Raw genomic sequence first — 24,229 nt, 5'->3', positions numbered from 1 at the left:
CTCAGCTGTGGCACAGGTGAAGAGAGGTTGGTGAAGGAAGCTGCTGAGGCCCACCGGGAGGGAGAGTGGTGGAACACATGAGGAACAGGAAGTGGATAGCAGTGGCGGAGGTAGGTTGGAGAGTCCTGCTGGCTCGCACTTCAGGCATCACACAGGGCAGCAGGAGGCAAGCTTCGTTCCTAGGAGAGCAGAGTCTGCAGGAGCTTGCTTGTGTCTGCTTCAGGGATGCTGGGCATGAATTGTGGGATTGAAAGAGCAGGCGTTTGTAAAAAGAGACAGGCATAAGAAGAAGGCTGAAAGAGAAGGGAGGAGGGGCTGAGATGAGGGACCAAGAATTAGAAGGTGTTCATATCTGACTGCCAGTGTTCTAAGGTAGACGGAGCAAAGCAGCAAAAAGGTCTGTTACAGAGGGAATAGACATCCTGGGCTAAGTATGGGAGGGACAGGGTATCCTGCGGGGTCACTGGAAGGGAAAGCTCTGTGTGTGTGAGTGTGCGTATGCATGTGTGAGTATGCGTGTGTTGAGTGTGTGTATGTGTGTGTGTGAGAAAGAGAGAGAGATAGAGACAGAGGCAGATGGAATTTACAGCACAGAGGTGTTTCTCCACTTTCTGCCTCTACTCTGCACTGGGCTTCTGCTGAGGTCCAGGCTTTCTGCTTGCACTTTTGTGAAGATGGCGCTGCAGCTTCTCCTCTTTTCTCGTAGAATGTCTAGTGGGTCTTTCCTAATTCTTTTAAGCGTCGCTTTCTGCAGACCTGGTTACATCTGAAAGGACCACTTCAGAAAGAGCTCTGGGTGGCTCCTTGTCATCCTTCTGTACTCCAAGGGTAAACTGTACTGTCGTGATTTACACATGGGGAAATGGGGTGGCCCGGAGCAGAACTGGTGTCCCCAAGGTCTGAAGCTAGAAACCCATTTCTGCTGTCAGTCTGTCACCTGTAGCCTGTCATGTGTGCTGTCCAGGAAGTAGAGGACATCTGTTCTCCGAGCTGGATGATACGCTCTGCGGACTGTTCACATAGCATGCCACGTGTTTGTCTCCACTCCTGGTATGGAGGAGGGAAGCAGAATAAATTGTTGATGAATTGCGGGTGGTCACCACTTGGCACTCTTACAAACGTCTCAGTTATTTGAGAAATTGAAGAGCAACTTGGTGACTCTTGCTTGCAGAGGTATTGGTAGCTAACACTGGACCTTGCTGGGGCCAGGTTTGTTGTTTTGTCCTTCTCTGGCCTAGAATGTCCTGTGAATAGCCAGGGCGACTTTCTTCCTGAACAGCATCTGCCTGCTGCCTCTTCCTCTTCCCTTTCCCCATCCCCTCTTGTAGACAGGATTGGGACGGATAGAGGAAAAGTGTGTCTGACTTGACGACGCGCAGCCTGACTCCTCTGAACACTGCTTTTGAATGGTGTGCTGCTGTTGCCATGCCAATGTCTGTGTGTTTAGGGGACCAGGGAGGCGAGGACCTAGAGACGATCGCCTGTGTTCGGCTCTAGGTGTGGGACTTTCTGATTGTTTATGTCCAGTGTGTTTCCAAAGTGTCTTAAGCTGGCTGTCAGCAGCATACTGAATCACCTGTCCTGGGTGGTGCCTCATACCTCACCGCTAAATAAACCACCCTGGTGAGGACCAGCCTGTCCTTCCCAGCACTGCCTGTCTCCCTGACTCAGAAGTGAGGATACTAGCGGTTATCTTTGCTCTTTCGCTTTCACCAGGTCTATACCAGGGTTCCTGGATGGTCGTAGAGTTAATAACCGCACCAACCAATGGCTCTGGATGCCCAGGGCATGCCCTAAACACCCTCATACTTTCATGTAAAAGATCTAGTGCAGGCGAGGAAACTGAGGCTCAAAACCACGCTTGTATGATTTAACTTGCATGTTGGCAGCAGAGCCGTGCTTTAGACCAGTGATCAGTCTGTACCAAATACTTCTAAAATATGTACTTTTTTTTTTCGAGACAGGGTTTCTCTGTGGTTTTGGAGCCTGTCCTGGAACTAGCTCTTGTAGACCAGGCTGGTCTCGAACTCACAGAGATCCGCTTGCCTCTGCCTCCCGAGTGCTGGGATTAAAGGCGTGCGCCACCATCGCCCGGCTAATATGTACATTTTTTGAGATAGGATTTTGCTATGTAGTTCAAGCAGGTCTCAAACTCGTGATCCTCCTGCCCCAGCCTCCAGGGTAGTGTGGAATTGTATTTGCTGCCAGGGCTGCATCTGGCTGGGGTTCATGGAGAGCAGCTCTGAGGACCCGCTTCTTGTGTAGGGCAGGCTGACCAGCCAGTGTGGCTCTCTAGGGTTTGACTAATGTTCCTTAGTCAAGAGGGCTTTGTGTGAGGCTTGGGGAGGAGCAGTGTGCGTCCCTGTCTGCTGCCCGTCCACCTGCCTGTGTCTTTCAGCCGACACCCTGTCTCTGAATGTCCTCAGTGCTTCCTGGCAGAAACTGGGTAGAGCATCTAGGAATGTGTTACGAGGTGATGGACTCCTAAGAGCTCACACTGCGGACTGAGTGCTTATCCTGGGTAGGGGGATGAGGAAAGGGATGTAGGTGGTTAGCTGTTACAGCTGTGAGGATCTGTGCAGGGAATTGGCATCTGACATCCCCTACTCCCACTCCTGACCACGCAGGATATCCTCTAGATAACCCAGTAAAAGGTGGTCTCCAGCCTCTGAATAGGGGTCAGATTCATTCCTGGATGTAAGGAGATGAGCTTGGCAGGGTGGCAGTCCTTGTCCCAGTACCATCCTCACGGGTATGTTAGGATACAGTTCTGGCGACCTCTCTAGATGTCTTGGAAGAATTGGAGTCTATGGTACAACTTTATTTATAAAAATAGAAAGTAGTGTTCTGAGTTGGGGTCAGGCTTTATGACCTAGCTGCTCTAACAAGCCAGGCTTAGCCACTCATCTTTGATAACAAACCAATTTAAAAGAGCAAAAGTAAGAGTGAAAACCAGAAAAGGAGATTTCTTCAGTGTGGCCACGTTAAGAATGGATCCAGCGACACCCAGCCCTGCATGCCCCAATCCATCACCGAGGTCCTAACATGAGGGTAGCATGTAAACAGAAGGCAAGAGATATGCATACTTAACTTAGGCTCTTCCTGTTAGGTGTGGGTCGGCCGTGACTGGCCACAGTCCAGGGTTCACACTCCTGCAACAAAGGGCTGACAAGATGCAAATAATCTTTGAGAGAAAAGTTTCCCCTGCAGCTGGCCTATCTTTAGACACTTTCTTTTCTTGATGTGAAATTCCTGGGAAAATTCTAAATCAGTGGAGTCCGTTGTTACCACAGACAACATAGCTGTAGGGATGGGCACAACAGACTCTTTTAGAATAACTGCATTTCTCCCAGGCACGCCGGTGAGGCTAGGTATGGCCCCAGAGCCTTGGCTTGCTTCCCCGTCTGGCCTTGAAGGACCACTAGTCATTCATGTCTTTCATGATGAGGAGATATGGTCGCGGCACTTGTTATTTGACGCTAAATTAGGAAAACCAGGGGCTTTGTGTGCAGAGTCAGCGCTCATTAACTATTTCTGCCTTTTGATGACGGGCCAATGGGGATGAAGAGTCTGTGCCAAGTGATTTTTCTTACCACGGTTCTGAAAAGGGCAGTTGAACCTTATTCCCCAAAGTGAGACGGCTGTGTGCCTGGCAGCCAGTTAGGGGCCGGTGTCCTCCGAACAGGGCTCGCGAAGGGCTCAGAGGTTATTTCTAGCCTTTCGTCTGTCCCTTATCCACTGACCATTCTACCCTGGTCAGTTAGGGGCCGGTGTCCTCCGAACAGGACTAGCGAAGGACTCAGAGGTTATTTCTAGCCTTTCGTCTGTCCCTTATCCACTGACCATTCTACCCTGGTCAGTTAGGGGCCGGTGTCCTCTGAACAGGGCTAGCGAAGGACTCAGAGGTTATTTCTAGCCTTTCGTCTGTCCCTTATCCACTGGTCAGTTAGGGGCCAGTGTCCTCCGAACAGGGCTCGCCAAGGACTCAGAGGTTATTTCTAGCCTTTCATCTGTCCCTTATCCACTGACCATTCTACCCTGGTCAGTTAGGGGCCGGTGTCCTTCGAACAGGGCTAGTGAAGGACTCAGGTTATTTCTAGCCTTTCGTCTGTCCCTTATCCACTGACCATTCTACCCTGGTCAGTTAGGGGCCGGTGTCCTCCGAACAGGGCTAGTGAAGGACTCAGGTTATTTCTAGCCTTTCGTCTGTCCCTTATCCACTGACCATTCTACCCTGGTCAGTTAGGGGCCGGTGTCCTCCGAACAGGGCTAGTGAAGGACTCAGGTTATTTCTAGCCTTTCATCTGTCCCTTATCACTGCCCATTCTACCCTGGATAGGCACTAGAGGAACATGGAATCGTTTTTTCTTTTTTTTTTTTAAAATACTACATGTTCTCTAGAAGATTTTAGAGTACATAAATAAATTCCAGAAGAATCTAACAACTCACCACCCAGAGAAAACCTCATGCTTTTAAATGTTCTGTGATGGTATTTTTTTTCTCCACGGGACAATGCAATATACTCTTATTTGTCAACAAGTACTTTTTCTAGTGTCGTTTAAATCATCACACCACCTCATCCCATGCATGTACTGCTACTCACTGTGTTGATATATATATATAATTTTTTTGTCAACTTGACCCAAACCTAGACTTATCTGACAGTCTTAATTGGGAAGATGTCTCCATGAGACTTGCCTGTAGACAAGCCTGTTGGAGTGTTGTTTTTACTGCTGATTGCTAGAGAAGGGCCCAGTCCACTGTGCACGATGTCACCCTGGGCAGGTGGGCCTTCTGCCTTGTATGAGAAAGCAGGCTGAGCAAATCCTGAGGAGCAAGCCAGTAAGCAGAATCCCTCCATGTCTCTGCCTCAGTTCCTGACCCAGCTTACTTCCCTACTTGAGTTCATGCCTTGCCCTCCCCTCAATGACGGGCTGTGATTGGATGCTTTAGTTGTGGTTTTTTTTTTTTTTACCACAGGAGTAGCAAGTGACTAGGACACTCACCTAGCCCACTTCCAATAGTGCCGTGATGCCCATTCTTAGAGACAAATACGTTACCACACAATCCACTTTTAAAGAAATGTACTTCGAGGGGTTTGGTAGGATTTTTGGATTGGTATCAGACAGAATGCCTGGGGAAAGAGAAGGGAGCAGAGAGTTCCTGGTGCGGGTCCCTGTGTGGGGAGTGGGAGCCTGCAGAAACAGATGGAGACAAACCCTGGCAGAGGCCTGCTCCTTGGTGAAGTCCGCTGTTGCTGTCTGATGTGGGGAGCAGAAGTCCAAGTCCTTTCTCGCCTGCTGTTTTCTCTTTCCTAGCATCTAGTATTGAGTTTACCTTTGAAAGCTGGTAGCGCGTTAGGACATTGCTTGCCCTGCAGACAGGGGCCTGGAGTTCGGTGACCAAGGTGTATGACTAATGGTCCTTGATGTGTGATTTTTAAAAGTGTAGGCGAAGGACAAATCCAGTCCATAGTGATTTGTGAGTTTTGGTTCTGAAGTTTGCTGATGCAGTTCTACTTCTGAGTCCTTGGAGGAAACAGTCATCTAGTTTCCCTTTTTGTCAGAACAGGAAAAATGTTGAGGATATGATGGAACTTTTCGGTTCCCATGAAGGATTGAAATGATGTGTCATGCCCAAAAGGAAAAGAAGGCTCTTCACCGGAAGGGGGCACAGACCACTCACCACCCTATGGGACCTCCCAGAGGTCTTTGGTGGTCCTTGGCGAAGAATGCTTGAAGTGAAAGTCTTGACAGTTCTTGGTGGCTGGCTCATCGTCTTTGAGTACAATCCCTTATGGTTCCCTTTTTCAAGGCCTTGAAGGAATCATGGAAAAAGAAGGAGCAACAGAAGGCTTTTACGTAGTGGCAAAGGCAGGCTTTGGGAGGCAGAAGCAGGAGGAAAATTTAGAAATGTCTCTTTGTGGAGGCTTCCTGCTTAGTGTTGGATGCAGTCACCCCTGTTCCTCTTCCTTCTTTTCTGGAAGACGAGGGTTCTCAAAGTTGGCAGCTTCGTTGGCACATGATACCTTACTGGAAACACAGAAACCCCAGGGTATGGCCAGTTCTCTCAGAAACCCTCCAGCTCCTTCTGCCTCAAACCAGCCCAGGAACTTTTGAAACTTTTGATGCCATTTGTGGGTCAAAGCTGTGAGCAGGTTTGAGCCAATTTTGCAAATGCCAGACTTTCTGAAGCTTTAGAGGGACTAGGTAAAGTTTTTCATTTGCTAGGTATTTATCACTGTAAACTACTGCTTGGAGCTGGAGGAACAGGCGGGTGTACAGAAAGACAGAAGTGGTTCTTGTCCTGTGATTAACAGCCTCTAGTGAGATGGTTGCTAGACAGATTCAGAGAGTATGATCATGGCTGCAGAGGCATGCTGGTACAGGAAGCTGGGACACCTGAGGAGGGAGGAAATGCACCTCGACCCCTTTGTATAGGGGTCCTCCCTGAAGTCCAGGAATGGCTTAGCTGGGCTGGACCACATTCAGTGGAGGGAGCATAGTAAGCCTGCAGCTGGCAAGGCTGAGAGGGCTAGGTCAGGAAGCCTCTTTCTGCATCTGAGGGATCTCAGAGAAGCTATGGGGTGTGGGAATACTTTGACAGGACATTTTTGAAAAAGACATTGCTCTGCCTGGCAGGCTGGGAATGCCTGGACAGGCCAAGGCAAGACAGTGATGAGTATGGCTACTGTATGGGGCTGGAGTATCAAGGCTGACTTTAGACATGCAAGCTTGAAGTGCCTGAGGGACCCTGAGGAGGCATGTGTGCTAGAAGACTCACGCTGCCTGTTTTGGAGAACGTGTCCCAGGGCTGAGGACTTTCTGTGCAGTGTGCTATTTAGGTTCTTATCCCAGCCATTCCAAGTCTTTACTGGCAGCTGCGACAGGGAGGGGCCAGAGGATGGTGTGAATACCACAGCTTTGCTGGCTTGGGAGCTCACCTGTGATGCCCTGTAGTTGTGAAGGGCATTGGCTGATGCCCTTTGGTAAATCTTCATATGCCATCCTCAGCTTGCTCTCACTCCATGAGAACAGTGACAGGCTGGTATGTCCTGGCTATGAAGTGGGGTACGCATGACCACCTTCCTGCCCCTTCTCCACGTGCGTCTCCAGTGGATGAGTGCTGATGCTTTTGTTAGCTTTGTGCTTATTGGCTTATCGTACTCATCAGAATACTACTTACTTTCCTGCTGGTCTGTCTTTATGTATTTGGCCAGGTCTGAATCTCTTGGGCATGTTTGTCAGTCCTGGAGACTTTATTTGAAGTCCCCAGTGCCCTAGATAACTTCCAGCTGGGCCTTGGCTCCAGGAGGTAGCTCTGGAAGGATTTTAGGAAGGTTGGTAAATGATGGTCCGCAGGAAAACCTCTAGAGCTTGGGTCACTTGCCTCTGGGCTACCCCGTCCTCTTTCTCAGTCTCTTTGCCCTGGGCGGGAGGTTTCATTCGTTGGAGTTTTGTCTTTTTTCAGACTGTCTTTACTTTCCTGATAGAAATTTAACACATTAGGACCAGAAGGCATATAAGAGTCTGAGTCACCCAGTTTGGTGGTGGCAGGACTGGGGCTCATGTCTAGGCTCTGGGATAGAATTTTCCACTTAGGCAGGTACCTTATTGCTGATGCTCCCTTGGTGTTGTTGCCCGTTTTAAATGTGCTTGCATGCTAGGTGCACATGGCTAGGACACATTGACCCAGGGCTGCAGGTCAAGCCAAGTACAATGGGAGATAAGAGTGAAGGATGTTAGCACGGGCCCTTGCTACTGTATTCTCCAAGTGTGAGGACTGTCTATCCTCTTTTCCTGCTTGGGGTGACTGGATCTTTTGTTTCCCCTCAGAGAAGAACGTTTACTCAGGGACAGGGTCCCTAAACCAGCAGGGTACTGTGTCAGGGTTGGTGTAGGGTAGGGTAGGGAGGGTAACAGGCTCTAATCCATGTAGATGAAATCGTGGTGCTGATATGGTTCTTGTGTGTGAAAATGGTTCCTGGGCTTTTGATGGAATTGATGTAAATTATGATGTAAATGCCTCCTAACTGAGTGCCTGGCATGGTTGAATTATAGATCACCTTAGGATTGTGTTCAATTAGAAACAGGGTCTTTAAGACCCCAGACGTGAAAACCAGGAGAAGAGCTGTGGAGACTGCTTCCTTCTGGTAGTCATTTGCCCTCTCACCTCTCTACTTTGGTTCTTGGAGGCAGGGACTCTTTTACAAAAAACTGCCTGTGTCGATAAGGGCGTGAACGGTTGGTTCACTTTGTACTGCAAGGGAGGCCCAGCACAACCCCTGCATGATGGGTAAATAATGTTTACCCAAGGGGGTGGCCGTGGAACAGCTACAGTGGTTTTGAAATCTACATGGTCATAAACAGTAGGGCTGTGCTTGTTAGCAATAACTGCTGATTTGAGGAAAACGGGTTCTGCCACACAGTGCCCAGAAACCTGTAAGGGGCTGTCTTTCCATTCACATGACTCTGGGGTCCAGTATCTAGGACAGGAATTGGCACCATTTTGGAATTCACTAACATTTCATATATGACTGTTCTTGTAGAAAGGAAAGCATGGTTCACTGTTCTTAATTTATTTTTTAATTAAGTTTTTTTCTTTTGTTTGTGTGTCTCTGAGTATGCACATGTGTGTGTCTCTGAGTGAGTGTACATGCATGTGTGTCTCTGAGTGTGTACGTGTGTGTGTGTGTCTCTGAGTGAGAATGCACATGTGTGTGTCTCTGAGTGAGTGTGTGCATGTGTGTCTTTGAGTGTGTACATGCGTGTCTCTGAGTGTGTGCATGTGTGTGTCTCCGAGTATGCACATGTGTGTGTGTCTCTGAGTGTGTACATGCATGTGTGTCTCTGAGTATGCACATGTGTGTGTCTCTGAGTGTGTGCATGTGTGTGTCTCTGAGTGAGTGTGTACATGTGTGTGTGTGTCTGAGCAAGTGTGTACATGCATGTGTGTCTCTGAGTATGCACATGTGTGTGTCTCCGAGTGAGTATGCGCATGTGTGTGTCTTTGAGTGAGTGTGTACATGTGTGTGTGTGTCTGTCTGAGTGTGTACATGTGTGTGTGTCTCTGAGTGAGTGTGTACATGCATGTGTGTCTCTGAGTATGCACATGTGTGTCTCTCTGAGTGAGTATGCGCATGTGTGTGTCTCTGAGTGAGTGTGTACATGTGTGTGTGTGTCTGAGTGTGTACATGTGTGTGTCTGAGCAAGTGTGTACATGCATGTGTGTCTCTGAGTATGCACATGTGTGTGTCTCCGAGTGAGTATGCGCATGTGTGTGTCTTTGAGTGAGTGTGTACATGTGTGTGTGTGTCTGTCTGAGTGTGTACATGTGTGTGTCTCTGAGTGAGTGTGTACATGTGTGTGTGTGTCTGAGTGAGTGTGTACATGCATGTGTGTCTCTGAGTATGCACATGTGTGTGTCTCCGAGTGAGTATGCGCATGTGTGTGTCTTTGAGTGAGTGTGTACGTGTGTGTGTGTCTGTCTGAGTGTGTACATGTGTGTGTGTGTCTGTCTGAGTGTGTACATGTGTGTGTGTGTCTGAGTGAGTGTGTACATGCATGTGTGTCTCTGAGTATGCACATGTGTGTCTCTCTGAGTGAGTATGCGCATGTGTGTGTCTCTGAGTGAGTGTGTACATGTGTGTGTGTGTCTGAGCGAGTGTGTACATGCATGTGTGTGTCTGAGTATGCACATGTGTGGGTCTCTGAGTGAGTATGCACATGTGTGTGTGTGTGTCTGAGTATGCACATGTGTGGGTCTCTGAGTGAGTGTGTACATGTGTGTGTGTCTCTGAGTATGCACATGTGTGTGTCTCTGAGTGAGTGTGGACATGTGTGTGTGTGTCTGAGCAAGTGTGTACATGCATGTGTGTCTCTGAGTATGCACATGTGTGTGTCTCCGAGTGAGTATGCGCATGTGTGTGTCTTTGAGTGAGTGTGTACATGTGTGTGTGTGTCTGTCTGAGTGTGTACATGTGTGTGTCTCTGAGTGAGTGTGTACATGTGTGTGTGTGTCTGAGTGAGTGTGTACATGCATGTGTGTCTCTGAGTATGCACATGTGTGTCTCTCTGAGTGAGTATGCGCATGTGTGTGTCTCTGAGTGAGTGTGTACATGTGTGTGTGTGTCTGAGCGAGTGTGTACATGCATGTGTGTCTCTCTGAGTGAGTATGCACATGTGTGTGTGTGTCTGAGTATGCACATGTGTGGGTCTCTGAGTGAGTGTGTACATGTGTGTGTGTGTCTCTGAGTATGCACATGTGTGTGTCTCTGAGTGAGTGTGGACATGTGTGTGTGTGTCTGAGTATGCACATGTGTGGGTCTCTGAGTGAGTGTGTACATGTGTGTGTGTGTGTCTGAGTATGCACATGTGTGGGTCTCTGAGTGAGTGTGTACATGTGTGTGTGTGTCTGAGTATGCACATGTGTGGGTCTCTGAGTGAGTGTGTACATGTGTGTGTGTCTTAGTATGTGCATGAACTCAGGTTCTCAGTGAGAGCAGTAAGTATTCTTAACTGTGATCCCTCTCCCCACCTCCCATCCCCAGTTCTCCTTTTAAATAAAGGTCTTTCTGTCCTGCCTTGAGACTGAGAGATCCGCTGGAATCCTTGGAGTGGCTAGGGACTGATGTTCAGGTGTCCCACGTTCTGGTTAGGACCCTCGTCAGTGCTCTTGTGCCCTCCCCACCTGTGCTTCTTGCAGTGAATGAAGTGAAAAGATGGAATACAGGCCCCTTGACTGCCCCGCTTTTCTGCTGTTTGCGCGTCAGGGTCTCTGCTCAGCCCACACCTTACAGGGTCCCCTGTCTGAAGTGACATTCACACTCCTCGTAGGATTTCTGGCTTTGTCTGACTTAAAGCAGACCCCATGTCCTTTGCTTAACTGCTCTGCCCAGTTCTGTTGCCTGCCCTGGTCAAGGTGCTCCTTGGAGGCCAGTGGGATCTCTGGCTTTTCTGTTTTTCCTTTAGCTTTCAATCTGCTAACAGGACTTATCTTACTCCGTCACCGTGCCTCAGGGGTAGTTAATGACCAACTAGGCCAGGCCCTAACGACCCTGGCCTACATTAAGAAACACGTTCTGCTATGGCCAGTAGAGAAGGGAGTGAGGACGCGTGCAGTGGACAGGCAGCAGCCTCTACAGTGTGTGTAGCTGCTTCCCCCGCTCTGCGCCTCTCTGTTCTCAGTGCTGGCGTGACCTGCGGCTCACAGAGGTCCTCTCAGCATCTTGGTCTGTGGGGAACTGCCTTATGTGTCACTGGGCAGTCCACCAGCGATTAAGAGCCCGGTACCCCCAGCAGTTGAGGCCTGGAGAGCGGCACCATTGTCGTGAATGGACCCTTAGGCTCTGCAGGGAACTGCTCGGGAAGGGGCCTCCTTTGCTTTGTCACATCCTTTTGGTTCAGAGGAAAGAGCATCAGACTAGGAGTTAGTGCACATGCTGAGGTCTGGTTCTGCACAGCTCTTTGACGTCCGTACCAAAGTTTTTCTGAGGTGTTTTTGAGGCCCCGGGGAGGAAGTACATGGGCAGTGTGGTAAGTGCCCGGTGGTGCTGACTGTTGCCCTGGGCCCTGGTCCCTTCCTTCCCTTCAGTTCACCTCAATCAAGAGGGAAGATCAGTGGAAAAACCAAACCACCAGTTTTGCCTTCTGCTCAGAGTCTGGTGGGGACCTGTCAGTGTGAGTCAGATGTGGTAATCCCTTTTCCTAATTTGGCCTCTTCTCTTCCAGCCCTGAAGGATGGCTGCTATGTTGGGGGATGCCATCATGGTGGCAAAAGGCCTTGCCAAGCTGACCCAGGCAGCTGTGGAAACCCACCTGCAGAACTTGGGCCTTGGCGGGGAGCTCATCTTGGCGGCCAGGGCCCTGCAGTCTACCGCTGTGGAGCAGATCGGCATGGTCTTTGGGAAGGTGCAGGTGAGAGGCCCCTTCCGGCATGGGCATGGGTGCTGGTAGGAAGAGAGCTAGATGTGGAGCTCTTAGTGAGACCGGGGAATGAGCCAGGATACACACCCGACAGCCTGTCTTGTCGCTGAGACTAAAGAGCACAGTGGTTGGCGTGTCCTGTGTCATTTTAGGGTAAGCTAGGACACTTGGGGAGAATCTGGTTATACTAGAATACTAGACTAGGAAGCTTAAACGACACTTTTTACTTGTCACAGTTCTAGAGGCTGACAAGTCCCAAGATAGAACTCTAGTAGACTTGGCATCTGCTAAGGGCCCATTTCCTGGTTTCCTGGCTTTATCCTCATGATGTAATCACCTTCCGTGTACTAGCATGCTACAGGTTAGGTTTCAGACGTGGAGGCCACAGCAGGGCTCACGTATAGATCAGCCTGGCTCAACTTCGGCCTTTGAAGGCTCCTCCTATAGGCAAGGCTTGCTGAGCCTCAGCCAAGACCCATTTGTTGTTGGCTACAGGTGCTCCCTCCCAGGGTGGCAGCTGTCCTAGTCCTAGTGAGGGTAGCATTGTCTCCCCACTTTCCCTCCTGTTGTTGGGGCGAAGGTTACCTCTGTCCAGGAAACCTCAGCGTCCTGTATTAAAAGGGGTGTTTTAAAGCCAAAGCAGTATCAGAATAGACCTGGCTGTATGTGCGTGCGTGTGTCTGTGTCTGTGCGTGTATTGGTTTGGCAGAGACTGTCCTGTGGCATGTCCTGTTGTCATGCTAGGGCAGGTGAGGTTCCTCCGTGAGGGTACTGTTTCCATAACAATCCACAGATTGGGAGGCTTAAACAATCACTTTTGCCCTCGGTTCTGGATAAAGGTCTCAGGCTTCTCCGGGTGTGAGGCTGTCCCAGCCTCTGCTTAGCTTTAGGTCCATGGTTCCCGGCCCTTCCCTCCTGTGTTAGGGTGATACAGTATTCCTCACCATACAGGCGCCTCTCATTTTTAGAAGTCTTTATGCCCTTTATACTTGAGGTCTTTTCCTGTTGATGGGCAGGTCTGTAGGCTTGCTCCCATTGCTCAGGCTAAGGTTGCTACAAGACCCATGGTTTATACTAAGTGATAGGATGAGATCTGTGTTCTTTCCTAGTCCTGACTCCCAGCTCTTGTCCTCCTGGTGTTGAGGTGGGCGAGGGCAGTCCTCCTGGGTGTTGGTCCTGGAAAGCCTGGAAGGTGAACTTGCTCCAGTGCTCTAGGTCACTTCAAAGTAAGACTGCGGCTAGACTGGCCTCCTCCAGCAGCCTCCTGCTCCTACCGTTCCTTTATATATCTAGAGTCTGTAACAGGCAGGGTCATCTTCCCTTAGTCACCAGAGGCAGAAGATGGATTAACCCACTGCCGTGGAGTAGGCCCCCCTTCACTCCTTAATACTTGAGTCTGGGGTTCCTTTCTTCACCTTCGAGTCTGAGGGATCTAATTGCTCTGGGAACCCGTGTGCCTCTAGCTTCCAGGCCCTTAATTCACACGTTCGTTCATCAGGCCCTTTCAGGCAATAGGGTCCTTTGTTGCCTGTGGGGTCCTCCAACAGTTCCACAAGACTGAGGGGTATCATGGGAGTTGTAGGACAGGAGGGTTCTGCTCCAGACTCTCCATACCAGGCCTTCCCTGGCTGTGTGAGAAGCACCTAGAACCCCGGTGCCGCTTGTTTCTTCTGCTCTGTGACTCTGGACAGCAGAGGAGGCCCTCGGCTTGGACCCCTGCTCTGCTGCTGCCTTCTGGCCTTTTCCAGTCATGTCAGCTTACGTTCTTAGTTTCCTTAGCACCTAGGCAAGAACAAACCCGCATCTGAGGAGCTGAGCACGGGGCTCCAGGTCTCCTGCTGTTGCTGTTTGACATGTGAACAGCATGTAGGCCATGACATTTGCTCAGATTTCATTTGAACCAGGAACCTGGCCATAGCCTCCCCCCTCCCCCCAGTGCTATTTAGTTATAGCCTTCACCAGTAGTTTCTGGGGCCTCGGCTGAGACTCTGTCACTGTCTGACAGTGGAGTACTATTTTCAGGTGTGGACATCACTGAGAAGGGTTAGGAACTTGTCCAGTTCATTCAAGGTTAAAAATCAGAATGAATCTGGGTTGAAGTTTGAACCTATACCTTACAAAGGAAACACAGGGTGTCCTCTGCCCCTTTCTCCATGTCTCAAATTCACAAGGACAGCCAGGCTCTGACTACCTCTGGCAGGAACATCTCAGCTGCACACCAGGGCTGATGGGAGGGTCTGTCTGTAGTGAGGTGTTGCAGAACCCAGAGGTCTCCATCTGTGGCTCCTTTTATCACTCACTGGTCTGTTACACTTCTGCAAGCTTTCCTTGTCTTTTGTACTGGGTTCTCTCCTAAAAGCCCCATGGACTTGGTGTTGGGTCTGCTTTATAGGTAAGGAACTCATCGCTAGTGTCCTGTGCCTCTTCCTTGGCCCTGTTGGGGTGCTCAGTGGTGTGCATAGCCGCCTGCTGATATCACAGCAGAGTTCTGGAAGAAGCAGGCTGGAGTTCTCTGCTGCCTCCTAGGCTGTGCAAGGGACCTTCAGTCTGAGATACAGCATTAGCTTTGGAGTGTTAGAGGGTTTGTTGGCAGTCACATGCAGCACCCTCAGGAGGAGTTCCAGACAAGTCCTGCACCTCACGCTGGCCTTTGTTCTTCGCAGGGTCAGGATAAGCATGAAGATCCGTATGCCACTGAGAACTTTGAAGATCTGGAAGCTGAGGTTCAGTTCTCCACCCCACAGGCTGCTGGAGCCTCCCTGGACGCCTCTACAGCCTCTTCCCTGGACCAGTCCTTGTCTTCATCTCTGGGTCATGTTCATAGTGAGGGCCCAGCTCCCACCTACGTTTCCAGTGGACCCTTCAGGGAAGCGGGGCTCTCTGGACAAGCCACCTCCCCTATGGGCAGAGTCAATGGGAGGCTCTTCGGAGATTCCAGAGACTTGTTCTTGGCCAATGGCATCCAGCGAAGATTCTTCCACCAGGACCAGTCCCCTGTAGGGGGCCTCACAGCTGAAGACATTGAGAAGGCCCGGCAGGCTAAGGCTCGCCCTGAGAGCAAACCACACAAGCAGATGGTGGGTCTGAGGCAGCGTGGGTGGACCTAGGTGGTTCCCACTTCCGTTGGGGCTGGAGTTGGCTCTTATTTTGCCCCAAACTTTGGGATGCTGTGTCTTAAGGACTAGGGAGGCCTTTGGTACAGTGCTGCCAGTGGGGGTGGAGACGGGGTACAGGCAGCACGGGCCTCACGTTGCCTTGTCTCATTTGTCAGTTTTGTCAACTCCATGGGTTTCTTTTGTTTTTCCCTCCAGCTCAGTGAGCGGGCTCGGGAGCGGAAGGTGCCTGTTACCCGGATTGGGCGGTTGGCCAACTTTGGAGGTGAGGTGGCCACATTCCCTGTGCTGCCCCTCCTCTACTGCCTGGCCTTGTTTGTCCTGGTTGAGCGGAGGTGGCCACTGTACATTAAGGTGGAAGTGGTTGGGAATCAAGCCATGTGCCAGTACTGGGGAGCAGGTGGCAGCATTGCCATGAACTAGCTATGGGTCTTTGTGTTCTCATGGGTGATCACCTGGTTACTGAATTCTAGCCCCATCTTGACTGATCCCTGGGCCTGCTGTGTGGCTGAATCTTGCCATGAGCTACAGCTTGGACTACTTGGCAGGCCTTGCTCAGGGTCGTCTTTGCAGGAAGGAGACTGGCTGTGAGTACAGGCCCTTCACTGCCCTTCGTTGCTGTCAGTTAAAGCCATTCAGTTGGCTACAATGCTGGGGACTTGGGTTGCCCTTGCTCTCATGTAAACCTGCCACACCTCTGCTCGATGCTGTAGGTGTGTACCCATTGCTCACCTGCAGAGATCCTGTTAGGATTGCTGGCCATTGGCGGGGGGTGCCCTGACCTGGGCTTCTGGTGGTACTGTTTATTAAGGGTTAGCTGTTCTCAGCAGGTTCTCCAGGCAGTGTAAACAACGGAAGAATAGTTTTGATGGCTTGTTTCACATGTTGGCCTTGACCAGATGGCTAGGTTCATAACAGGTGTGATGGGTTATGATGCTGCTGGCGTTGAGTCGCTGGGGGGGGGGCAGGGCCAGGAAATACGCTCTCTTTTCTATCTGTATCCGTTGCTTTTCTTCCCATTTCTTCACTGTTGACAAAATGTGACAGAAACAGCAGGAAGTCTCAGAAGGTTCACGCTGTGTTCATTCTCTGGGCCTGCAGGGGAGCAGTACACCATGGTGGTTGTGGTGTATAGTATAGCAAACTCTTCAGCTTGTGTTGGTCAGGAATTGGACCAGGAACAGGCTGGGAATAACAGACCCTCAAGGATCCAGTGGGGCCTCTGCTTTTCTGTGCACTTACAGAGGAAGGAGCTGGGCCCAGAACTCCGTCTTATTTGGGAACATCTGAGCTGCCTGTCTTATAACCAGGTCCCTCCCTTCACATGTAGCCATCAGAGACCCTTTTAGGTCTTCCCATCCTCTACAGTTCCGAGAACAGGAGGCTAGGTCCTGAGGTCCTGGGGAAGAAACCTTGGGGTGCTTCCCCCCTCCTTTTTGTTCTTCCTCCTGTACCTGGACTGTGGCTCCTGTCCCAGAACCCTGACTTTCCTGGGGTTGAGAATGCTGTCAGATGCCAGGTATTCTTCTAGGAGACTGTTAGATACCTAGAAGCAAAGGATATGACCCATGTCCATCTGTCAGTTCTGTGTGGATTTCTTAACAGACTGAGTGAGCATGTGTGTTAAGTAAGTGGAACTTAGGGCTGAGGATGTGGTTCCATGGGTAGAGACCTTGCCTAGCACACACAAGACCCTGGATTTCATCCTTAAAAAAAATAGAAGAAGAAAGGAAGGGATAAATGCAGGGCCTAGTCTGCGGTGATTGATACTGCAGTGTTGTTATATGGCTGCTTCTGCGGAGGCCTCTTTCAGCCTTGCTTAGTAAACAGGCCCTGGAGTTCGAGCAGGCAGAGCCAGCAGCACAGGAGTGACCAGCTGTTCCTGCTGTCCCTTCCTGCTGCTGAAGGACCCTGTTGTTGAACGTTGTTTTGCTTTTTTCACCTCTGGTGACAGGGGGAAGTGGAGTGATTGCTTCTCTGGTGACTTGAGAAGGGGGCTGGGTGGGGCTCCGGAGGTACCAGAAGAGGGTCCCGACTGGACACAGGCCCACTGAGCCTCTGCTTTGCCTGCATGAGAGCTCTGTGTCCTGTCACTTCCCTTTTTTGACAGCAACACTGTCTTTCCTGAGAAAAATATTGGGAGTGTGCTGTGCCTGGGCCGTGTTCTATGACAGGCCAGGAGGAAGGCTGCCAACAGTCGGGTGAAACGTAGACTTTCCAGACCATGCATCACAGTAGGACAGGTTCTTAGGTGCAGAAGCAGGGACCTGACAGTGGCAGGAAATTACAGCTGAGGTTCCCCTCGTCCCAGTCCATCACCCCAGGTCCACCTAGCTCTGGATGAAGGCTGCTGGGCAGGGGATTCCAGGAATAACGTGGCACCAGGCCTGGGTGCGAGGTGCAGTTTATTTTGGGTTTGTGGAACTGGGGAGGTCAAGATCACGATTGCTGCCCCGGTCAGTTTGTTTTTACCTCCTGGTTTGCCTGCTGCAAGGAGCCTGTCCCTCAGTTGGCAGCTCCTGGGCCTGCTGCTGCGGAGCCTGAGGCCTCCTTCCTGGAAGGCTCCTTCACGTGCTTGTTTAGTAACCGTCCTCTCCACGGCAGAGTTTGTGCTTTGCCTAGGAGCCCAGAAACAGCCAGGAACAGTTTGACACAGCGCTCAGTCCAGCCAGGGTCTGCTTAGGAGGGCTCTGAATGCTGTGTGTTCAGCCTGGACAAGCTGATGGCCTGTGCCGTCATCTGCCTTTGTGTGGGCTGGTCTCAGCAGAAAAGACTCTAGACGGAAAGGACATTGGTGAAGGTCAGCGTTGCCTGTTCTCCTTTCTCTTGCTAAGTTAGATATTGTGCTGGGTAGGGTGAGGAAGGTAGGTGGTGGGGAGTTAATGTTTAATCAGGACTCTAGCGCCCAGTGCCCTCCAGAGTGTTAGAACAGCACTGGTACCTGCCCCACCAGGCACCCTTAGTAGCGCCTCCATCCCAGTGCGCCAGCACATCCTGGTGGGATGTCCCTGGTCATTACAGGAACTGTGGCTTCTTCAGTTTGGCTAGTCCTGCCTCATGGTATGGTGTGTTGTGCATGTGTCTCCCCATACCCACAGATGGAAAATGCCTTTAATTTTTATAATATACTGGGTTAAATATTTAGAATTCATTGTTCATGATCCTGCCTACCTTTTTATTTTATTTAAATTATTTATTTATTTATTATGTATACAATATTCTGTCTGTGTGTATGTCTACAGGCCAGAAGAGGGCATCAGATCTCATTACAGATGGTTGTGAGCCACCATGTGGTTGCTGGGAATTGAACTCAGGACCTTTGGAAGAGCAGGCAGTGCTCTTAACCGCTGAGCCATCTCTCCAGCCCCCATGCCTACCTTTTTAAAATGGGCTACCAGAAAATTTAAAATCATACATGTAGCTAACATGAGACTTCTTCTGTCACCTCTGGCTTGATTGTTTAGGGTGGGCAGGTGGTCTTGCGCCCTGGACTGGATAGTATGGGCACTTTCCACCTTTATTCTTAGACCTCTGAGGCAGGAGCTGTTTGTTGTTGGGGCGGGCACAGTAGAGCGTGCACTTCCACCTAGTGGCAGATAAGATACATTACTAAATGTGTAAAAGAATTAGCTTTAAATTAAAATGCATTTTTAAAATTATTTATTTGTGGGGTTTTTTTATATGCCCCTGAATATCTTGGAATTTGCTTTATATCCCCAGCTGGCCTTCATCTGTGGCTGACCTCCTGCCTCTGCCTCCTAATGCTGGGATAACAGGCATGTGTGGTTGTGCCCACTTTAATTTTTTCATAAGTTTTTCAGTAAATCCATTTTTTTCTTTAATGAATTATTATTGTAGAGAGGCTGGGGAACCACCACATCCCGCCGTGTCTCTGAGTGGTGTGCCTGTCCTGGACAGCCTTGAGAAGGGAGCTCCAAGGAAGGTGTGAGTCTAAGACAGACTCCCAGGTTCTCTGCTTAGATTTAGTAGTGCCTGCCAGGGAGGGATGGCAGGGCCCAAGGCTACTGTTCTCAGTTTGCCAATGCTGCCAGCATGGGAGTGTAGGTGGGGCAGGTCTGTTCTGTGGGCTTCAGCTGGGACACCCCGTGTTCGTGCTGCTGTGGAACGCCCCAGCTTTTACTGCTAGCTGTTTTATGTTGCAACAGTGAAAGGTTAGAGATTTCAAGGCTACGGACCCTCTTGCAGACTTGAAGTCTATGGTAGTATTGCCATCTTCCTTTTCGTCCTGGTCCCTTCCAGCGTGGAGTCTGTCTGTGCTCCCGTGAGTGTGTGAGTTGTCAAAGGTGATCATGGAGAGAGGTGCAGTCTCATGGGAAGTGCTTGTCCCGAGCTCAGTTCTTCTAGAACCACCTGTGTGTGTCCTCCTTACTTACCCCACTTCAGGATGGTGAAGCACCTAGCAAGGCCCAGTACGCTGTAGTATCTGCCTGCTTCTGACCAGGCTTGGAGGCTGGGTGGTCCCAGCCACTCAAACATCTGCTTTCTTTCTCGTCCTGCCAGGTCTGGCTGTAGGTCTGGGCTTTGGAGCGCTGGCTGAAGTTGCCAAGAAGAGCCTGCGTTCCGAGAACTCCACAGGTGAGCAGGGTCCTGTGTAGAAGGGTGGATGGCCTTAGCAGTTCTAGGCTCCAGCCCAACTCTGCTCCAGGAACGTCAGCCACCAGGGCCCACCTCATGTCCCAGCTGCAGGAACCCCTCTCAGGAGCTTGAGCTCATGCAGACGGTGTTTCTGGGGCCTAGTGACTTGCTTGAGAGTCGGAGCATTGGAGGTTGTTTTCCCCTCATCTGCAGCTCATCGCCCAGCCCCTCTGGCTCCTCGGCTGCCCACCCCCAATGCCACCCCCAGCAATGCACCTTCATACCCACTGGGCACCTGCGTGTCCACTCTTCCTGCCCTGCTCCCCAGGAGCTTCTGAACTGCAGTCTGGCTAAGTCAGATGCACAGAACTCCCTCCTTCCCTGTGGGTTAGGGATGTGGGCATCTAGGACAGGACCACTGTGTCCCCCGCCTTGTTGACTATGACCCACAGAGACTGAGACAAAGGTCATACCATTTACCATTTCTCTTTCTGCCTCCCAGTAACAGGTCTGCCAGGCTTGCCTGCAACACCGATCTAGGGATGTTCTGCATTCAGGCCCACAAAAGCTAGGGCTTTCTTGATGCTGGGATACTGGATGGGAAAGGAGCCATAGGATGCCATATGAACCCCTCTCTGAGGGGAGATGCCTGGGAGTTCACCCAGCAGGGCCATTAGGAGGTTAGGGCTGAGCACTCTTTGCCCTGGTCCTACTCAAGGACTGCAGTCTCATCAAGGTTCCTCAGGGATCTCATCCCTATTCACGGGGCCTCGTGATACCCACTGTCCATGTTCCTACCAGCCTCCCAGGCAGTACTCCACATGGGCTTCTCTCTTCTGGAAAGAGGGTACAGGCATGTCCCCCAGGTCCAGTCCTAGGATGGATACCTTGTATGACCTTGGAAAGGACCTGGGAACGGGATTTAGCATGGGTATTTTTAGTGCTGGTGCTGAAGTACTTGGGGGTGTGAAGCTTGTGTTTCTCTGGATGAGAAGCCAGCCTTTCCAAGAGCCAGCACCCCCTGCTGTCTGCTTTCCACCCTACTTCGTCTAAGTGGAGAAGGGGCCATCCTGGCTCCAAGGGCCTAGCTGGTGTCTTTTTTTAGGGACTGTGGTGATTGTGGCTTAGATCACATTAACCCTGCCAGTAGGTCCAGAGGCTTCCTCCAGAATAAGTGGCCATGGGCAGATCCCGACCTCCCCTGGCTTCCTAATATACCTAGCATGTCTTGACCTTGAGGATGCTGTCCAGGCTAGCCCTGGAGGCAATGTCTTGCATTGGGTATACCACCACGTTTCTGGCTTATCCTGGGTGGCCCAGGCAGTTCTGGGTAGGAGACATGCCTCTAGTCTGAGGATCAGTCCACATTGGAGAGGAGATGCTGGGAGAGCCCAGTGGGGCCAAACACTATCTCCATGTACCAAGAGGTGGGGACTCAGCTGAGGGGAGGGAGTTTCCTTTGCACTGGGATTAGTGGCCTTGCCTGTGTTTCCTCCCTCTCATATCCCAGGGACTGGTGAGAACAGAGGTGAGCTGCCTCACTCTTGGCTCTGCCTTCTGCTGTTGCCAGGCTCCCTTTTAGGCTCAGTTATCCTGATTGGTCCTACTTCATGGTTGTGGGTAGGCCTTGGGGCAGCCCAGATTTCTGTGGAGTGACCCTCCTACCCTGCATATCTTGACCTCTCCACCAAGGAGTGAGCCCAAGCCCTCACCATGTCTGTCCCTGGAGCTGACCAATTGAGGGCTCTATACATTCCCCTTGCCGTGGAAGCCCTGCTCTCTGACTTGTCAGGCAAGCTGGGCTGTGTCTAGTAAGGGCAGCTGTTACGTGCTCTCCCCTGGCCTTCCCAGCCTGTGGCTATGTGCTGAAGAGACTGCCAGGTGCTGAGGAGGGCTTCTCTGATCTAACAGCTCACAGAAGGTAGCAAAGCGCTCCTGAATGTCAAGGGGCTGCGAAGGACAGAGGGACATGGCAGCTTAGACCCCTGTTTGGACCTGTTCCTACCTTGTCACAGGTCATTTGGTATGTGGGCAGGCGCGGTGATACTCTTTGGCCACACTGATGCTGGCTGGCAGCAGAATTCCTTTGGCACTGTCAGCTCCCCAGAGTCATCACCCAACTGCTGCCACCCCCGTGTACTGGAAGGGGTTGTCTATGAGCCAGCTGGACGTGCCAAGCTGTGGGGCAGAGGGGAGAAAATGCCCAAGGGCCGTGCTGTCCTTGACACTGGAGGATGAAGTTCTTACTGCAGCTAGGACCCATGTGGCCAGTGCACAACCCACTGGTGCTCCAGAGACCTGCAGCCAGGACTGATAGGGTGGAAGTTGGCTGTTGTCTCCTGGATGCTGCTAAGGAGTCTCCTGGCCCTCCTGCCAGGCTTGCCACACCAGCAGGGGAGGCCTTCCTGGCCTTCAAGGGCTGTGGAGGATGTGCATAAGGAGTTAAAATGTCCTTGCCGTTTCTGTGGACATGTAACAATTGTGTATATTGCCCGAGCATTTGTGCCCAGGCATCCTTCCTAAACTCTGAATCTGTGTTGACCCTTCTGTCCCTCAGGAAAGAAGGCCGTGCTGGATTCTAGCCCCTTCCTGTCAGAGGCGAATGCTGAGCGTATTGTGAGTACACTGTGCAAGGTGCGCGGGGCAGCTCTGAAGCTGGGCCAGATGCTGAGCATCCAGGGTGAGTGGAGGGCTCAACCCTGCACTGCCATAGACACCGAGTTGGGTGGATGGTGGAAGGTATAGTGGGGAGGTGTGGGAACGAGATCTGCTGTGGCAGTCCTGGGACATGGGGAGATCTACATCATCTTCAGTAGAAGCCAGGACTATTTCTTGCCTCTGGGTGGGTATTTTGAGAAACTCAAGGGGTTGTCTTTAATTTCAGCATGGCAGCCTGGCCCTGCCACCCTGCTGTGTTGGTCACTGGGAGCTAGTGGACCAGTGTGTGACCTTAGAGAGAGAAGATGGGGTTGGCAGAGTGAGGGGAGGAGCTGCACTGGGAGAAGTCTTGGGCTCCCTGATGGCTCTGAATGGGAAGGTGTGAGAGCAAGCAAGGTGGGCTTGCTGCCTTGACCTGGTTCAACTCTCAGGGTTGTGTTGATGTTGGGTGATGCCTAAAGGGAGGGAGGGAGAGCGCTAACTGGGAATGGATGGTTTCCGACACCTCAAAGCTCACCCCCAGTGACAACATCTCCTAATTCTGCCCAAACAGCTCCATCAACTGGGGACCAAGTTTTCCAGTGTATGAGCCTTTGGGACCATTCTCATTTAAACCACCCACAGATGTGTTCGTGTAGTCTGTGCAGTATAAGGCAAGCACGAAGTGCACAGCAAAGTGGTCTGTCAGATTATGGCAATGTAAATTTTCTTAGTTATAAAAACGTTGCTTCCCTCTCAGGTCTTAGAGATAAGTTCAGGCCTCCTGTCTGCTCTTCTGGGGGCAGGTGTGGGGGTGGAATGGGAAGCTCCTGTGAGCTGTCTACAAAGGCTTGTGTCTTGAATTGGTTGGCCTTTACTAGTGCCCATTCCAGCACAAAAGACCCCCCTGCCCCACCTAGAGTCCCAGTCTGGAGTCAGCGTGCCAGGAGGAAGCTGAGGCTGGGTCTGTCACTGTGTCTGAGCTTCAGGTCCCAGAGTGAGGGCAGGTCCTACCCAGGAGGCCACACTGTCAGTGGTACCTGGGCAGTCCTATTGGCCTGTGTGTGTCCCTCTAATGGAAGCCCCACTCTGACCTCCCTCGTCTTCTAGATGATGCCTTCATCAACCCTCACCTGGCCAAGATCTTTGAGCGGGTTCGGCAGAGTGCCGACTTCATGCCACTGAAGCAGATGACGGTGAGGTTTGCAGGAGGGGTGTGGGGTGGGGAAGTAGAACTTGATCCTGGGGATCTAAGAACCAAGTTGGGTATATATGAGGGTACCCTAGATAACCAGGGTTATTCTGTCTTCCATGGCCTCTTTCCAGAAAACCCTCAACAATGACCTGGGCCCCCAGTGGAGGGACAAGCTGGAGTACTTTGAGGAGCGGCCCTTTGCGGCTGCCTCCATAGGGCAGGTGCACCTGGCCCGCATGAAGGGTGGCCGTGAGGTGGCCATGAAGATCCAGGTAGATGGCTCTGTGTGGCGTGTGCCTGTCCTCACAGGATTTCAGAGGGTGGGGCTTTTTCCATGTCTCCTGAGCCACTGGCTCTCTGTCCTTAGCACCTGGGGCTAGGCAAAGTTTGCTAGGTGAAGAGTCAGGGGATGAAGCTTTTCCCAGCAGTCTCAGTGCAGGATGAGCTTTAGGGACTGTGCTGGAACCAGTGGCTTTTTCCGGGGGCAGAATAAGGAGAAATGGAGAGCAGGGTGGAGCTAGGTAGGGTCATGGCAACCTTGTTTAGTTTTGGCTCTTTCATTCAGGGATCTGGCCACAAATGGCCGGGAAGCTAGTGGGCAGGGACAGCATGCACTACTGCCTCCCCACGTACCTCCCTTCCCTCTTTTCAGTACCCTGGTGTGGCTCAGAGTATTAACAGTGACGTCAACAACCTCATGGCTGTGCTGAACATGAGTAACATGCTTCCAGAAGGTCAGGCTGGGCTGCAGGCATGAGGTGGGG

The 24,229-nt window shown here is 51.2% G+C and overlaps 1 protein-coding gene across 1 annotated transcript in view; it reads left to right on the top strand.

Moving 5' to 3' along the window:
- The window catches only part of Coq8a (coenzyme Q8A), a 30,034-nt gene that overhangs the window by 2,942 nt on the left and 2,863 nt on the right, over positions 1–24,229 (top strand). The window contains exons 2-9 of the mRNA XM_075989311.1: positions 11,730–11,915; positions 14,588–15,001; positions 15,236–15,302; positions 19,559–19,633; positions 22,191–22,313; positions 23,381–23,466; positions 23,597–23,737; positions 24,118–24,199. Of these exons, the coding sequence (XP_075845426.1) occupies positions 11,739–11,915; positions 14,588–15,001; positions 15,236–15,302; positions 19,559–19,633; positions 22,191–22,313; positions 23,381–23,466; positions 23,597–23,737; positions 24,118–24,199 (1,165 nt within the window). The 5' untranslated portion in view covers positions 11,730–11,738. The remainder of the gene's footprint in view (positions 1–11,729; positions 11,916–14,587; positions 15,002–15,235; positions 15,303–19,558; positions 19,634–22,190; positions 22,314–23,380; positions 23,467–23,596; positions 23,738–24,117; positions 24,200–24,229) is intronic.

The sequence above is a fragment of the Microtus pennsylvanicus genome, chromosome 10 (genome assembly GCF_037038515.1).
Source record: "Microtus pennsylvanicus isolate mMicPen1 chromosome 10, mMicPen1.hap1, whole genome shotgun sequence".
Lineage (NCBI taxonomy): Eukaryota > Metazoa > Chordata > Mammalia > Rodentia > Cricetidae > Microtus > Microtus pennsylvanicus.
This window is presented reverse-complemented; position numbering and strand designations above follow the sequence as displayed.